The following is an 18,237-nucleotide window of genomic DNA, read 5'->3' as shown; positions in this document are numbered from 1 at the left end:
GTAAGTATTTTCCACTGGGATATGGTTCACATGCTTTTACTGAACTTACAAGCTCCCAGCACTGAAAACTGCAGCCATTAAAAATTAAGATGATGTCATATCTCATGACTACAAAAATGTATCTTCTATCTCTTGTAAAGACAAGTGCAAAATTTGGATGAGATCATTCTAGAAATAAGTATCCAGATAAAGGAACTATCTTAAAACCATGAAATGTTAGCTAAGCAAGGTGTTTCAGTTAAGTATGGTATTTCAGTTTTTAATATTCTGATTTTTTTTCACTACTCCCACTCTTTGAATGGAATTTTTTTGGCAGCATGTTTTTGTACCAATTACAGCTATACCTATAAGTTTCTATAGTCTTCTTAATAGCTTGCTAAAATACTGTTTGATGATGGAGCAGTTTCAGTGTCAATGGTTGAATTTAAAAGACTGTTAGTCATTTTTAGAGACTATTAAAATTTAACAGCTTTTTTTATTTATTTGCTGTGATAGAAGTTTCATTTACTGAAGAAACAAGAAAATCAACAGCTACTTTACAAAAATAAAAAAGAAACAAAAAGATTTCCAAGTTTTAATGAGTACCAATATATAAATTCACACAAAGAGAGCTCCTTAACTTGACCTGATAAAACAGTCATAATGTTTCTAAAGCAACCATTAGGAAAACTGTGTCAAGGGAAAAAACAGCAGAAAATAGATTTTTGCTAAAGTTTTGCTATAACTTTAGAAATTGAGAATTGAAATAAGAAAGTATGATTATGTGTGGACCCCTTTTCAATTTGTAAAAATATAGAAGAAGCTACATTTTGTAGAAGAAACTAAAAGCAGATTGAGAAATTACTTTGTATTAAGATACAGTTTAATATGAAGAACAGTCATGAGTTTCTTTGTCTTTGATATATTACAGGTGAAGTGGATGAAAGATTGAATAATAAAAAATTGTTTCAATCCTAGAAAGTAATACTTGTTTGCCTTCTGAAGTATTGCACATAAGTAAGGCAGCAAAAAATAAATCATGTTATAATTCATTTTAGGAATCCATTCAAATATTTCTGTAATAAATTCAGGTAGCAAACAAAATCTAACTTTCTATATTTTGATCATTAATCTCTCATTCGTAAGCTAACTTGTTGAAACTTCCAAAAGAAAAGAAAAAGCCTTTAGGCAGAGAAAATAAATTCTAAAATAATCTAAACGTTTGTGGAATAAAACTCTAATTTACTAATGATTAAGGTAAATTTGTAATCTAAGGGTATTTTAAAAATATTTTTTAGTAAAAGCACAGATACTTAATATCCACCTTTCAGAATGATTTATCTTAAAGTGTAAATGTCCTAAGCATAAAAAAAGAAAAATATGCTTGCCCACTGAGGTGTCTTTCCCTTGTTTCAGTAGAAAGTTTCAGAAGTACCAGCAACAATACAATGCCCCCATGTGGACATTTGTATTTCATTTACATTTATCTTACATCTTAAATCTATTTGTAATGAACAGATTCTGAATCAAAGGGTGTGGGTCTATCTAAATGTGCAACAAGTACAACTCTTCATACAAATTTGCACCATAAAATATAGATGAATATAATTCCAAACATATCTCAGTTTTTCTGTTCAGACAAATCCCAACAGAAAAAAATGCATGCCGTGATGTTGTGAATGTATATTTGTAAAGCTGTAAAGAGCAGCAGAACTTGGCATGCATGAACTGTACCTCAAGGCTTTTTTTTCTGTTTGACATTCATTCATTGTACAGACAGCTCTCTGTGTCTTGCTTTTTCTTGCTTCTTTTTGCGTGTATAACTCAAATCTTTGACTACTGTTAATATTCAGTATAAGCATGTACTTCAACATGTTTTAAACACTGCACTAACTAATAATTAACAGAAATAAAAGGAAGATCTTTGGGTGCTTTCTTCTACAAAAGTCTTAACAGTCATCCCATTCCTATTATCAAATTTGCTTCTCGGCTAAGATAAATACTTTTTTTCTTATCCAAACAGCTATGGACTCCCTGTGATCATCTCCTTTACTGAAGCTAAATTAATGCTTCCCATCCTGCCTCCACCTCCTTTATTTTTACCTGATCACTCCACGTGAAGTCAGGAGCGATGTTCAGCCGAACTCGGAGCACTGTGCGAGTAATTGGCTGAATCGTTGCTTCCATTAGGATGGAGGGGATTTGATGGACACACTGTTTTACCTTTAATCCAATCTTCACATGATGCAGCATATGACCTGCCAAGAAAACATTAGGTGTAACAGATTTGCATTTCCAGGAAAAATAATATAACTCCGACTTTCAAATAGGCTTTTAGAGAGCAGTATTATTGCTTGCTTGTTTTGCTGTTAGGTGCGTAAATGTCTGACTCTCTTGACCTGGCGTGTCTGAATATTTTGTAATACTTAACTTGAATTAGCAATTTAGAGCCTAGAAAAATCAGTATTAACTCCCCTGTTGGCTATAACTAAGGGGTTAAAATAACTATTAAGAATTCACACTGAAAACATTATGTCAAGCTAGTTCCCTTTACTGACTTTTTGACCAGGCTCTTACCAAGCCATATAGTTCTTTAAAGCATGAATAATGACCTTTTATTTAATGAAGGGCACACATTTGAACTTCTACAATTCCTCTGTAGTGATTCAAAGCAGACAGAATGCTTTTCATAAAATTGAATAAAGGTAGTTAATAGCTTAGAAATACACACAACTAGTAAACAGCTCACAGCAGCTCTGATCTTTCAGAATACGCCAGTGTGCAACTGAGACAAAGGAAAAACTAAATGTTGCAATGTTTATTTTCTATCACAATCATGGTAACTAAGGCAATAAAGTGATTATATTAATTAATTTTTTTTCCTACTTGTATTTTACAGTTGAAATCTCTGCTCCCCTGCTCTTCGTTTTAAATCTGAAGTATATAGCAGTGATTTCTTTTTTTCCTGAAAAATATGGCAGCTTCTATCTTATTTAGGGAAAGAAGGTTGATTTATCACATCTACACTGAAATTGCTTATATAATTATGTGGTGCATATTTTAGATTTTAAGTATAATGGTCATAAGAACTTACTGTGAAAAGCTACCTTACAAATGGCTACCGGTATTTCCTGGTATCATTATGTGGTTCCTGAGCATACTTTTCCCATTAACAAAAAAAAAAAAAAAAGAAAAAAAAGAAAAGAGAAGAAATCCCGTTATTTGCACTATGTGCAAAGTGAAAAGGTGATACAAAATTTTTCTTGCTATTGCATGAAATTTAGGAGCATAACATCTTGCAATTGCTAATATTTTTGTATTCATCCTGACTTTCGCTCTTCGGTTTTTTTTATTTAACAAACTGGCAGATTTTGCCTCACACAGGCATTTATCTATACTCTGAAGTAATGAATGGTGATCTTGCTTAAGCAAATCCCTAATGCAAAAGTTTTAATGCATATTTAATCAGTTTAACTTGTGGTTGGTAAAATAAGTACACCTCCAGCAAGTGGATTATTAAAACCCAAAACAATTACATTGGTACAGCTCGGTGATACATGCAGTACTAGAGCATACCTGCACAGTAACTACCTTTTGCAATTAGGCGGTAAAATTTCAGAAATCATGTTACATAAAGATAGGCGACAAATTCAAAGATATGACTCAATAAGCTTACGTAGGCAAGTACATTTTCTAATGCCAGAAATAATTTTCTGTATCATCATGTGTGAGGTGAACTTCTGTGTTTGTATTTGACAGCACTGAGGTTTTGTACACTTATTTGCTAGGGGAAATAAGGCTCCTCTCCCAACTGCTGTAAAATATTATAAAACTCTCCCCACCCCCCCTTTTTTTTAAATAGTCACATTTTGAGAAACTATCAATGGTGTTTAAAAAAATGTTAAAATCTTCTGAACAAAAGCTGAGTATTCAATAAAATAGGCATGTTTAACAAAAGAAGAATACATTTGCTTATTCCACAATGATTGTCATCTGTATTCTGATAAACCAGGACTGTTTATCTCAGATAACATAGTGGTTTCTTGGCTTTCTGGAAATTCCATGATTACACTGCACTAGCGCATAGATTGGTGTTGACCAATTTGTGGTACACTGGAATCCAGGATCCGTGCACAAACATGCTCTTCATTCACTCAGAGAGCTGGCACCCATCTGATGCTTTTATCCCTCCCTAAGCCATGGACTGAGTTAGCCGGCTAGCCCCTGTCTTTTTTAGTCTACTCCAAGGTCACATGAACCTTTAAAAAGGAAGAAATGCCAAGACTGAAATTAGTCCTATGGAGTAGAGAACAAGGCAGTACCCGGAAGCAGTGCCTTTTCCCATTTCAACAAGGCTTTGAATTCAAATAAAAATAAGGTGGCTGCCAGGCAAGTGCTTCCTTCACACCCTTGGTGTCAGAAAAAGAAGGTAGGCAGGAAGAAGTATGCCAAGTAACAGCACTTCACAGAGATGCACAGATCAACTTGCTTTGATGTTTATAAGGCTGAAGAACAGGAAATGTCATTACATATAGTCAGCAATGATCTATTTTCACAGATAAATCCCAAGTCTCATCTACTTCCATACCAATATAAAACAAAACTAGACATTTTATAGGTATATATTGATATATTTCCATCTTGTCAATACTAATTCCACTACACTGAAGGAAGCAAAACTGGTTTTCTATTTTAATAAAAAAATTATTGCTTCTCCAAGGGCAGGTATGGGGAAAAAGAAGCATTAAAAAAAGCTGAAAGCACTAATACAATTAATGGAAAAGAATATTAAGTAATAAAACCACTGCACAAATACATACCAAATTAACAAATCTGGAAAAAAGTGTGCTATAGTGCTTCTGAATAGAAAACCACAATAATGCCAGCACTTCTAATAAAATGTTATACTTTTAATACCTTTAAAATTACTACATATTATAATGCACAGTTAAAGTAAGCCTTTAAAATTTTCTCATAGTGCTTTGGCTTAACTTATTAAATAAAAATATAGCCTCTAATTCTGCAAGGTTTTACACTATTTATCCGATTTTTCCAACCTAAATTAGGCATGTAACAAAGCTTCCTGAAATAAGAATGTAGTTCTCCTGTGAAATGACAGAAATATCAAGTCAGAGGTCACAACTTCTGAAAAGGAGTGCCTATGAATTGCATTTTTACTATTAAAATATTTTTTTTTAAAATGACAGTTTGTTTATCAGCTATTTAGCAATAACAGGTGCAAAGAAAGCCCCAATAAGAAAAAATACACTAAGATACGAAAAAAACCCCACATTAGAAGCATATTTTTTTCCCAACTTCAGCCAGCTGGTGGACAGTTTATGCACAACAGTTTATACACACATACTAGAAAATGCCATTATCTCTATCAGTAGGCTTGTGGATTTTCTCATTATCAAAGTGTCAAATCCTTTAAAAAATTCCATTAAGGTTCTGCTGCAATGACACCAGTGACAATGAATTCTCTGTGTTCAATGAAAATTAAAGCAGTGTTTCAGAAGCAGGCCATTTACTGATAGTAAACCAGGACATAATAATCTGCTTTCATTCTTTTTAATGTTAATAGTATTTCAATTAAAAAAAAAAAAAAGCGCCATATTTTGCCAGCTGGCAAAAATAAATAGAGGCTTTTATAGTAGTGTATTATGTAATGTGAGCAAGAAGGGAAGCTCAGGTCAACATAAGTGTGTATACATATATGTAAATATATGTCAATACACATCTGCATTCCACATGTGTTCTGGGGTTGCAGGGACATGGCCTAGCCTTACCTTCAAAGCTCTGCCATATTACAAACTGTGGAGATTGAATAAATGTTCTTTACTGGACAGACCATAATACCATATTAATGTGTGTATGTGGCTTCCAGATCAGAGTGATTACATTAATGAGTAGCTCAGATTTAGTTCTAACTTGCCCATTGATAACTAAAAGTTTAAGCAGATCAGCATTGCTGATTTCTCACCTATTTCATCTTTTCTCATGTCCTTCATCTTGTCTATAGTGAGATTCTTCTCTTCCAGCTTGGAAAGGACGGATGGTGGTAACACTGAGAACTGTCTCAAAGGGCTAACCCAGCCCCACAGCCGCTTGTCGATGACTTTGCTGAGATTCAGTAGTCGATATGTCATTGCAGGCCAACGTTTCCTAAGGGCAATCTCAAAAAGGGCTCGAACAATACGAGCTGCATTCTGGAGAGTGGAAAAAAAAGCAAAAATGTTGTAATTCTTTCAAGTATTCTTTGTAAAATGAAAAGGATCCCATAGACTGATCTTTGACAAACCATAACAATAGATTTTTCTTTTCAAACTTATTTCAAACATTCTTGAAAACTATTTTTTCCATCAGTCTACTGGCAGAACTACCTCATGATTGCCTACAGAAATTATGGAAAGAAACATGTGCAACTTATTAAAATTGTAGTGGCAGGTCTGTCACAGAATTTTGATCACAGTTATGCTAACATTAGGGAGTACTATATTTATTGCATCTCAATCACTTCTGAAACAAATTCACTTACCATATTTAATATCTTACTCTTTCTTCCCCCGTATAATACACACCTGCAAACTCAGTTGATATGGAAATCAAAGTTTTAATTTTTCACTTCAGTTGTGCTTCCATAATAGCATTCCATTTCACACTGATTTTCAAAACATTTGCACAGAAGTTTAACAGTAGTGACTTTTTTTTAACATGTTACTATCTTCTGAGACTATTGTATAACCACTGCATAAACCTGCTTTGGACTTGGAAAAGTAATTACTAACATAAGATTGAATGAGGTTAGTCTTATCCTGGAAATGTAAGTTATGGCATTCCTTTCATAAACTTATCAAGCTGTATTATGAAGTTGTGCGGTTTTTGGTAGGGTTTTTTTTTGCCTACCGGTGCTATGCCTGGATTAGCAGTTCTGTTCTTGATTCACTGAACAGAATACAATCACTCTCTACTGGCTCTGTAATGCCAATAGGAATTAAAAATAGAAAATTACTTTTTCATGATAGGAAGCATATGTTACTAAAGAAGCACATTTCTTTTACTTTGAAAGGATAAATGACTTTCTTAATAGTCACTATCCAATTAAAAATATTCACAAATTGTTACACTGGTTCCACATGTACAATTTATGAAGATCTGAGAAGATGACCATGTTGCCTCATTGAAAATGCTGTAATTGAGACAGACAAATGAAAGCAATTGTCTTGAAAGAAAAGATTAAAAGAATATACTGAAAATCATCTTGCTGTGCAAGTACCACAATTTTTATGATGTGCATAATGATTTCAGAATTTTCTTATTTATACCTATACATGCTATGAAATGTAAACACTTCTGAAGAAGATCATGTCAGTACGAAGATCTCACTGAAAAATATGTATACTTTTGAATATTTAACTCTTATCTTTAGCACAAACTAAATGCAATTTTACAATCAATTCTTTCTAAAATGGTTTTGTAAGGATAAGAAAAAAAATGATTCAATGCAACATGTTGCTGCATGTTTAAAAAAAAAGGAAAAAGAGACATAGGATGGGCTAAAAGGTAAAACTTTCTAATCTATTTTATACATTCATTATTGTTGCACATCTGGGATTGTCTAAGAGCATTTTATCACTTGGAGTTCTTCAGGATCCAGAATTCTAAACTTTCAGGCAACATTCCTTTCTTTCTAAGATGGGCTTTAGTTCTGTAAGCAAGCAGCTCTCTGTCACAGATTTGCAGTTCTCTTTTTATTCTGTGTAATAACTAAACATGCTGTATAACTATCAACCATTCAGGTGACAAATCAAGCTGAGAGACAAATATATAGATTGATATGTACATTGTATGATTGCATCTAGCAATAAAATTGTAATAGCACATCTTTCTTGTGTAAACCAAGGTATGTGAATAAAACAAAAATTATGTTTTGCAGAGTAAAATATAAAAGTACACAAAACCTAAAAAGAGATTGCAACAGTTTTCCAGATTTACAAGAAAATCCACTAAGTTAAGAACAAAGTTTCTGTGAAATCTCAGTTAGAGCTGTATAGTAAGACTACAGGGATAATACAAACCAAAAGGACATTCATAATTAACAAAAAAATGGAAGTCTCCCAAGGTAGGCTTTTGCAAATCTTGAAAATCTTGCAAATACTTAAATATTATACCACACAGGTACACACACACGGCTCTGATTTTTAAATAAATTTGCATAAAAAATGTACAAAAATAGTTGCAGATCAAGCACTAATATAACTGTAAACACACGGGAGAATGAACACAGCGGACGACAGCAACAGATATGTAAAAAATACCATTTTTACCTGTGCAACATATGCAGAATCTGAAATAAGGGAGAAGCTGTCCATCTCCCCTCTGCTAATATATGTTTGAAGGAGGATATTAATTTTTCCATAATTGTTTTCCACACCTCCTGGAGCAGGAAGTTCACAGAAATCATTCAGTAAGGTATGCAGCTCTTCTATTTCTTCTTCTCTTACCTAAAACACAATTATACATTATGAAGAGGCTGGAGCAATTTGATAAAAATTTTTACTCTGAAATCAAATTTTCCTTATAACATAGTTATATTATTTTTAAATGGAGCCTCTAGTTTTAAGCAAAAAAAAAAAAAAAAAAGCACCAAACCCACATCGTCCACAATGTACCTAATAGGCCATAATTGAAACTATCTTAATAGTGACACAATTACATTTTATTATTCATCACCATCTATTAAGGTTGCCATTGACATACAAAAATTTGATATGCCACAAAAATTGAATCTTCTGACCCTACCATCCTTCATCTGATGAGATTTCATTTTTTATTTGACCAGAGTAAAACCTCTGTCCATCTGGATTAGGGCAATCTTGAATTAACATTAAATGTACTCATTACAGTTACATAGTTTGCATGCGGCACAATACATTTTTAACTCAAAACTATGAAGTACTATGATTCATGATATTAAAATTTTCACTGTTAATAAGATTAAGTCTTAATATGAGTAAAGAAATATTAATATCTATGGTTTGAATAATGCATAACATTTCACATTCTAACTGATGACCCCAACATGGCAAAACCAGCATAAATCTACATATTCTTTGATTTACTGATAGTCTGTTAGTGTAAAACTTATTTAAAGAGGGTAAATGTTTGGTCCCCGCAGGGAACCAGCTGGAAGTAATTTTCATTTGGACCTGACTACCTGACATACAAAAGACCCTGAGACAATTGGGTTAAAATCCCCAACTATCCAGCCACTGGTCCTACAGGAAAGAAAATTATGAAGGACACAACCATCACAGATGACTCCAGTGTCAGGGGAATATTATGCTCTGCTTACAACAGCATTTTTGATAATTTTTTCTGCTCTTGCATAGCACAGTACAGGTCAAATCAGATCTGTATTTCAGCTACTGGTGACTCACCTATCTCAAAATATGGAATTTTTAAAGGCATTATGGAAACACGATTCATATTAACAAAAGTCACAATTGTATCACACAGAGGGCTAAATCCTGAGTTACTTTCGCAAAAATCAGTTACTAATTTTGCCATTCAATGCTGCACAGCAAATGAATCACATAAAATTGGAAATGATGGTTACTGATGCCATACCATAGAAATCTGAGAAAGCAAACTAGAAAAACTATGCTTTAGTCAAGAAGCATCACTACTAACTTTATTACAAATATAGCAACATATCACATCATATTTTCCATATGCCTTCCTTTTAAATACTCAATTATGCTAAATTTAGACCTAGCAAAGCAACATCACTATCATAAAACCCCCTTCTAGTTTGGAAAACATTTCATGTATCACTGTAAAACCTCACTCTTATAATCTTCTATAATAGAAGAGATTACAGCAAAACAGAATTTCTCCATTAGATAAAGAGATGTTAATACTCAGAAAACGTGTGTGAATATGTAAATATGTAGATGGTGAGAGATTCACACTGCCAGTTTGTAGAGCCAGGTGAATGAGAGCCAACTCTGATCTTAAAATTGTATAATTGTGGTAAAATGGCAATAAGCCCAAGCTAATAAACCCTGTGGAGTCTGGCTCGCACCTCTATGAAATGGAAGCATGGGCAAACAAGCTTGTGCCAGCTTGCAATGTATTGTCTTGTGTCCTACCCACACAGGAGGCAAAAGGGAGGTTGGATCTGAGCTGAGTACACTAGTACAGTAATCTTCTAGCCTGCACAAAAAAATCTGTTACAACAACAGGATTTCTGCTTGGATTTCAATTTTTGGAATTTCAAATTTGAAAATAATTTATCAGAATTCATCACTCTGCTAATCTAATATTGTTCCCTGCATGAAGTACATCACAGAGTTTACTTCAGTGAGTCCCGCCTCATTTCTGACAAAGTAAATTGTACAGCAAGACATCTAATAGTGGTTTAAACTTCAAACAGAAAAAAACATCTCATCCCTGGGTGCACCATTCCAATGGACACTTATCTTCACCTTTTAATAACTGAGGAGCTGAAAAGTTCTTAACATAATTTAAAATGAATTCTCAAAGATCCATAACTAGTTATTAAATGTGTACCATAGTTCAAGCTGAACTACACATAAATTTGAGTGGCAGCATATATAGTTCAAGGCAATTACGCCTACTTAGAAAACATTTTATAATGGAGCTTAATATTTAACAAAACTTGGGTCTGTGGACACTATTTATGGAGTGACTACTAAACAAGTGTCTAGTTCTAAGGCATTCTTTGTACAAAAGGATACAACTTTACCTTTATCTGTTCAAATTCTTCAGCTTTTGATACTATAGCAAGAATATCACCTTCTGTTTTATGAGCATCGAACAATTCATTGAAAGTCTATTAAAAATAAAATGAATGGATTTAACATTCAAAATAAATATACACATATAGGACAAAAGAAAGAAACATTAATCAAGATTTTAAAAAGCACATAAAGTTCAAATGTAAGTAAGATATTGGAAGACCAGAGTAATGCAGTTTAAACAGGAACAATTTCCAGCATGAATTCTCAGCGCCTTCACAAAAATAGTCCTTTGAAACTTGGTCACCCCAAAATCAAGAGACATGCAATCTATGGCTATTTCAAAAAAAGTCTAGGACATATTTGAGTGAATATGTGAGACTAATTATACATAGTGACAGTAAACAGTTAAAAATTATTACTGTGAGCCTTCACCATTTATTCAAGAAAAACACTTCCCACAAAAGAAAGGTTTTAAGATGAATCTGTACATCAAAATCAAGCTTCCAATACTACCAAGTTTTGTAAAATGCATCTTCCTTACATATTTGCAACACAATCTGATTACAGGGCCAGAAGTTGTTTAAGGTTGGCAACCTGATAGGATTTTCATGCAGAAAAACTTTTCTGTTATCAGACTCTATACTGGAATGTGCCATCACGTACCAATGGTTGCACACACTGTTGATATCAAAATGTTTCTTACAATTCACCAAAAAGAATGCAGAAACCATAGAAATTTCAAATCTCACTGCACACCAAATCTGATTTTTCAGTATTGCTTTATACTTAGTTTCTTTCTTTTTCGTATTTCCTCTCTCCCCATTTCATTCAAATATGATTTGAAAATGTATTGGACAAATCAGCTATATAGTCTGTAGTATCTTACAACTATTTTAGGTATAGGTTCAAAAAGAAGGAGAAACCCCCAGAAATAGAACATCATATTTTACCTCTATAGTATTGTATTTAATATAGTAGTGGCTGGCAGTTCTGCCTAAATCTGTTGAAGAAAAAAAGCCAGTTCGTTCTTCAAAGCGGATCATGCGGGCTTTGTCCAGTTTTCTGCCAACTTCGATTACCAGTTGCTCTCTGTGCTTTTCTAGACCTGGATCCATCTAGACATGAACCACATACATTAATTTGTATAAAATACAAATGTTAAATAAATAATTTTATTGAGATAACCCAGTCACACAATGCCAGAAATCAAGTAAAGGAAAGGTACAGTTATTAAGTCAAGATTTTCCTGAGATCTCACTAATAACATTTACATTGACATTATTGACCAAAAACTCTATACAGGAAAAAAATAATCAGAACAATATTTCTTTTACAATGCTTTGAGACCATCAATACAATGTAGACTAATACTACTTACAAAACAGTAGCATGATTATGAAATAAATTTACATTTAAGTTTTTGAAATAACTTTTAACAATAACATGTTCTTCATGAAATTATCATTACTGTATCACTTCAGAAAAACATGCCATCTTATTGTATCGTCTATTTATGAAAAAGGCTGAAGATATACCTTGGCTGGGTATCTGACATGAGGATGGCTTTAATTGTATCCCAAACAGAATAAGCTTCAAATTAGATGGCTGAAATGTTTACTAGCAAAAAAACTTTGGGTGTGTCAGCTGGGATACTCTCATTACCGAGTTATAGATGTACCACATAAACATGTTAAAAGCACACAAGAAACTTGCTGTGCCCAACACCGCTTCTATTGATATCAAAGTTCAGGAACTTGGACATTTTGTCCAAATAATAATGCACATTATCTCATTAGTACATACATGGCTGGACAAAACTCCCATCTCAGTGGGACTGCTGTATAATTTTCTCTTTCCACATCACGCACCCGGGATACCCACACTGACAGGGATGGAGGAAAAAGGATTCATAGTCATGTTAACCCTCTGGCTATGTGTGCCTGAGGTATGGGGTCTAATCACACAAGCAATGACTGGCCACCAAATTTGACTGTTTAAACTCTGTTCTAGTTGACAGGAAGCATTCTTATTTCAGGGCTTGTATAGTTCAGTTTTCCTACAGAGTAAGTCATACCAGCCCTCTTGGTTAAGTCTGCACCAGAGATGTATGACCAAGAGTACAAAAAAAGAGTAAGCTCGAAGAATTGCTATGCCTTGGTTTCCTCTGGTTTTCCCTGGGCCAGAATTCAGTTTCATCTTTGTGCCGAAGCCCTTCATCTCATGTTCAGTGAAGCTGCAGATGAACACAGCCATCTCCACAAAGCAGCTGCAAGACTAGTGCCTAATATTCCCTGTCTTTGCCAGTTACTCTGAAGCTGTTTCTCCTTAGTTATGGCTTGCCTTAGTTTCAAGTCAAAAGCTAAGATGGCAAAGGTCTAGAGTGCTTTTCTCAATAGTAAGTCATGCATCGAGGTCAGATTTCAGAGCAGAGATGGTCAAAAAAAAAAGTAATCAGGATGCCAGATGTTTAACATTTCTTAAAACTAAAGACGAGGAAAATTTTAAAAAATATCAAAACACTTCCCTACTCCTTTGGCAGTCCAAAATACCTGCCAATCTGTTGCCTTACATACAAAAAAGCTGAAGCTGTAATAGTAGACTAACATTTTTTACAAATACAAAGGTTTTAACTTTAGAGGAAAGGTCACAAACTTGAACAGGCTGTGAAACAATACTCCAATCTAGAGAATCCGTGGTTAGCACCCTTCTTGTTGAACTTGCATAATTAGAAATCCCACAGAGTAAAAGATCCAGACTAGAACAGCTTTAAGCCATACTCTTAAAAACAAGCCTTGGCATGTCCACAGCAACAAACTAAGCAGGTCTGGAGTATAAATATGGACATTTAAGAATGCATGATAAAGTACATTATTATTCATTGTTTTCGCTAGCTGAGGAGTGTTGGGGATAAGTGCCTCTAACTTTTACAGATGTTCTAAATATAAACATACGGCTTATGGGGATAAAAAGCTTTGTTTAACTGTGGGAACACCAAAGAGTGGAACCAAAAAGAGGAGAAAACAGACAAAGGGGTTACCTTAAAAAAAACCAGCCACCTTTCCATTGGAACTCTAAATGGATGAGAAAAAGCCTGTAATTCATACCACAGGCTTCACTAATACAACACTCAACATTTGCTCCACTTTTTCCTTCCACTCTTTGTTTCTTCTTGCTGTTCATCATAAATTCTGGCCATTTTCCCAACCCTATTGGTACGCCTTGCAAACAACTTGAAAAGTCACAAATCAAAGCAGTGGGCCTAGGGTAGACTATGCCTGGCACAGCCCAGAAATGGGCTAGGTGGGGAACAGTAATATCGCAGATGCAACATGTGGGGTGCAGAATGTGTCAGTGCACGGCAGATACATGCTTGCCCTGGTTTCCCTGAGCAGTACAACACACCCCTTTTGTGTAGACAGGCTGGACCTTTTGTGCCCTAAAGTAATTAGCAGGTGTGGTGAGTGCCTGTGGAAAGGGAAAGGGGAACGAGTTTGCATCTTCTCAGCCCCACTGAACAGCTGGGAAGTGTGACCCACGATGGTTATGCAGGTACATGGATTCTGAATGGGTAACATTGACTGTCAGCCAAGACAGAGATAGAAATTGGCACACTGCAACTTTACTAAGAAACAACAAAATACCAATTATGAGAATTGGATACCTATAAGCAGAACAGAAGGAATAGAATGGCCTAAGTGAGCAAATCTGTGGTTATGCCCATACCTGGCACTATACCATCCATATACATATGTCTATAACATATGCGCTTTGAAGTTTAAAACTGGTTTATCTAGAAAATAAGGGGATTGGCATTGGTTTTGCTCCGACATGAATGGATAACACTTCAAGTTGATATAATTTGTTACTGCCCTAACACAAAAATAGGACCGTCTATTATTAGCACATCACATCAGAAGGGGTAGAAAGGAGGTTAGTGGCAGAAAAAGACAAGTGCTGGCAATCTCCAATTTCTCATCAGCTGAATAAAAAAAAAAAAGCAAGGGGAGGGGAAGCAACTCTTTTTCATTACTTTTTAAATTTATAAAAAATATTCCTGTTAGTGTTTTATTAATTTTTTTTCACCACTTATTATAACCATGATTACATTTCTTTTAATCTAAAATTTGTTACTAACACTGGTCAAAAATATCTAATTAAAAAAAAAAAGGAGAGAATTTTATAGGAATGGGACAACAGCATTCTTCTCACTAGTAAAACAATTTTTGCTTTTCATTTATCTATTGCTTTGTGATTTGTGTCATATAGTGTTATATTAACATATGGTAATGTACTGTAAGGCTTTTTATAGAAAACAGATTTGAGATGACCAGAGGTCTAAAGGTGTCTGCAGAAGCTTACTTAAACAATAGCCTATCTACTTCCACTGCAGTTTCAACTACCAGGCACAAAAGCTATTAAAAAAAGTATCTCCTGACATACATCTCTACATGATGCAATGACCTGAACAACTGTATCTCACAATATCATGAAAAATTATGAACTCACAAAACATATTCAGGACATGTGAAAAAACCTGCAGTTACCATACACTTGTGAAATTTTCACCTGCATTAGGCTCAATTACCTGTGTCCAAACCATGCCAACATTAAATGCTTATAAGCAGCTGTACAGAAAAAAGTGACAATATTTAGATAATCTATAAACCAGTAAACTTCCTAAAAATTACATATAATCAAAAAAACTTGAAAAAACTTATGTAACTGTGCTCTGATTTATATCACTGCAAGGGTGCACTTTAAATAAACAAAAAAAATTTAAAATAAATGAATAACCCCCCCCTTATAATTACTAAATCGCAAGAAAGAAAAAAGCAGTTAAAAATGTAACTTTACACTTTATAAGATGTCATGCGATGAAACATTCTAAAACAAAAGCTGAATAGGGAGGGGGGGAAGCAAGCAACTCAAGAATGCTTTATTTTATCATTTATTCCTAGCCTACAAAACTGAAACACTGACAATAGGCTAAGTTACGGTAACTGATAAGAATGAACGTTGTCCTTTGGAGCATAACTTGGCCAGTTAAAGTGTATTTTTATTGTGAACAGAAGGGGCCTCTTAATTTAGTGTTAAAAATACCCTGCTACAGAAAATATCTTCCTTTTTCTAAGCACTTTAAAAGAATTGCTGATGTCAGGTTAAGTAGAAATAGCAAATATTTATCCTCACATCAGGGAAGGATTAGAAACCCAGAACAGGTTACAGATTTTTTTAAAATGCATTTTATACCTGATAAGCTTTGTGACTGATGCCATATACTAATGGATTTGCTCTCATCCGTACATAAAGATAAGTGTAACTTATCCACTTTACTGCTTCTTCCACATTAGTTACTGTTCCAAGAGCAATCTGGAAATAGGAAAAGACACAAAATTAAATGTATATGTTAAAGCTGAACATAAGCATTTGGCTGGAAACATATGGAATTCAGAGCATTAGCGCTAGATTAAAGAAAGCGTCAGTATGGTTTCAACAAATTATTTTAGAATAATCATAAGACAATTACTTGAACCATTTGCACATCTTTACCTCATGAACATTTAATAACATGGTATGCTCTGTGACATAATATTATAGACAGCGACCCACACGATCTTTGCTACACCACTTAATGATTTTTACAATTAGAAGATGATACTGAGTGAGGTATAAAAGAATGACAAACAAACCAACATAATTCTTTAGCGAATATGCTCAGGGTAATTTGAAGAAGAGTACCTTTAAATAAAAAATCTACATTTTAAAAACTTATTTTTTCATACCAATGTAAAAGCAAAGTGTGGTTCAAATCCTAAACCAAATGATACCAACAATCTTTATGATTTTCTTCATCATGCTCTCATAGTCGGCAATCTGTTTATACAGTTTTCACAAATAGTTTTCTCCTTTTGTATCTGGCAAGTTAAACATACAGGTACCTGCTACATTTTTGTTCTATCAAAACATAACAAAATTGAACAGGTATTAGGCACTTTTATATATATATTTATATATATATATTTATTTATTTTTCAAGGCTAGATAAGGTATACCGAACCAGGTTTTTTTTACTATTTTGCTAATTCAATAGTTTTATCATCAAATTATTTATCACACACACATTTTTACTGGATAAGTTGAGCTCTATTTTGTATTGGTTACATTAAGGAGAAGCATTGTACTGCTTAATTGCAGTTAACCTCATTTTACCAGAAGAATTTAATATTTCCTGCATGTTGCATGAACAAACATTTTTTGGTTGTTGCTGGTTGTTTAAAACAAGCAAAAGTTCCTCTTAACAAATTTTTGTGATCCATTACTAAATTTTTAAAGTTATTTTTGTTTTATTTGTGTTTGGATTTCATATAAACGTTCCACATGAATTGGCAAAACCTAAAAAAACCCCTATGCAATTGTAAATGATTTCATATGCATGTTCAGATCTAAGCATCTAGACCTTAATAATAATATATATTGGTTTTGAAATAACATAAATATCTAGTAAAATGCATGCCAAATCTGCCTTGAGTTAAAATAACTTAAATCCAGTAAAGCCTTGTTGATATCAATGACTAATAGCATAGAGTAACCCCAAGCTCTGCATATACGTTTTTCAGGTGATGTTTTGTTCTTCAGCAGCATAAGGAGGTTGGGGGAAGCTGGATTGTGGTGTTTGTCAAACTACATAGCTACATAATGCACTGAAGTAGCTACAAAAGCGTTCAGTTCTTCCTAGACTACTACAGGGAAAAAACATCTAATACAGCCCACAGGTTATTATTACTCAATTGGCTACCAAGGTTGATTTCAGTGTTTCTTTCCACGATTCAAATGCCTTTCAGTAAACAATTTGAAATAGCATTAGAACATTGTCCAATAGTAACGTTTTCCCCCAAACAGCCACTTTCACAATCATGAAAATGTAAAATTCTCATTACTGAGGACAGTGAAGTCTGACAATTAAAAGACACCCCCCCCATTTTTTGCCTCCTTTCTTTAAATATCTCACTGTATTACTTACAAATTAATTATTTTCACAAGTTAAAAGTAAAACTGAGGGAAAAAAGTGGTTATGACATACAGTTTGGTTTCATATATGGTACTGAAATATAATACTGTTCTTTCCTTCCTCCATCAACTTCAATGAATACTCACTGAATAATATGCAGACAACAAAAAAAGGCAACTTCTAAATATTTGCTGCCATCTAGTGTTCAAGGAAAGTTCTTAGGGATTGTTTTGAATTTATACCTTTGTTAAAACTGTATGACGATGGAAGCCATCACATTAATAAAAACACTTCAGAGTAATTATGAAATAAATTATTTACCAAGTTAGGAGAGGACTTCTGTTATGATCTAGGACATGTAGTATTTATGAAATTAATAAATAGACAAGGTGATACTTTATTAAAACAAAAGAAAAAAGTTCTAAATTTTTCAGCATTTCCTCAACCATGTATTAGGTATCTAGTTACAGATGGAATAATCAA

At 33.8% G+C, this 18,237-nt stretch overlaps 1 protein-coding gene across 1 annotated transcript in view; it reads right to left on the bottom strand.

Annotated features, from left to right (window-relative positions):
- The window catches only part of ASCC3 (activating signal cointegrator 1 complex subunit 3), a 281,082-nt gene that overhangs the window by 77,245 nt on the left and 185,600 nt on the right, over window positions 1-18,237 (bottom strand). The window contains exons 17-22 of the mRNA XM_055713229.1: window positions 15,996-16,115; window positions 11,696-11,860; window positions 10,751-10,837; window positions 8,307-8,483; window positions 5,963-6,188; window positions 2,083-2,237 (exon numbers count right to left, since the gene is read on the bottom strand). Coding sequence (XP_055569204.1) covers window positions 2,083-2,237; window positions 5,963-6,188; window positions 8,307-8,483; window positions 10,751-10,837; window positions 11,696-11,860; window positions 15,996-16,115 — 930 coding nt within the window. The remainder of the gene's footprint in view (window positions 1-2,082; window positions 2,238-5,962; window positions 6,189-8,306; window positions 8,484-10,750; window positions 10,838-11,695; window positions 11,861-15,995; window positions 16,116-18,237) is intronic.

Source organism: Falco cherrug, chromosome 6, assembly GCF_023634085.1.
Source record: "Falco cherrug isolate bFalChe1 chromosome 6, bFalChe1.pri, whole genome shotgun sequence".
Taxonomy (NCBI): Eukaryota; Metazoa; Chordata; class Aves; order Falconiformes; family Falconidae; genus Falco; species Falco cherrug.
Note: the sequence above shows the minus strand (reverse complement) of the source record. Positions and strands in the feature narration are given on the sequence as shown.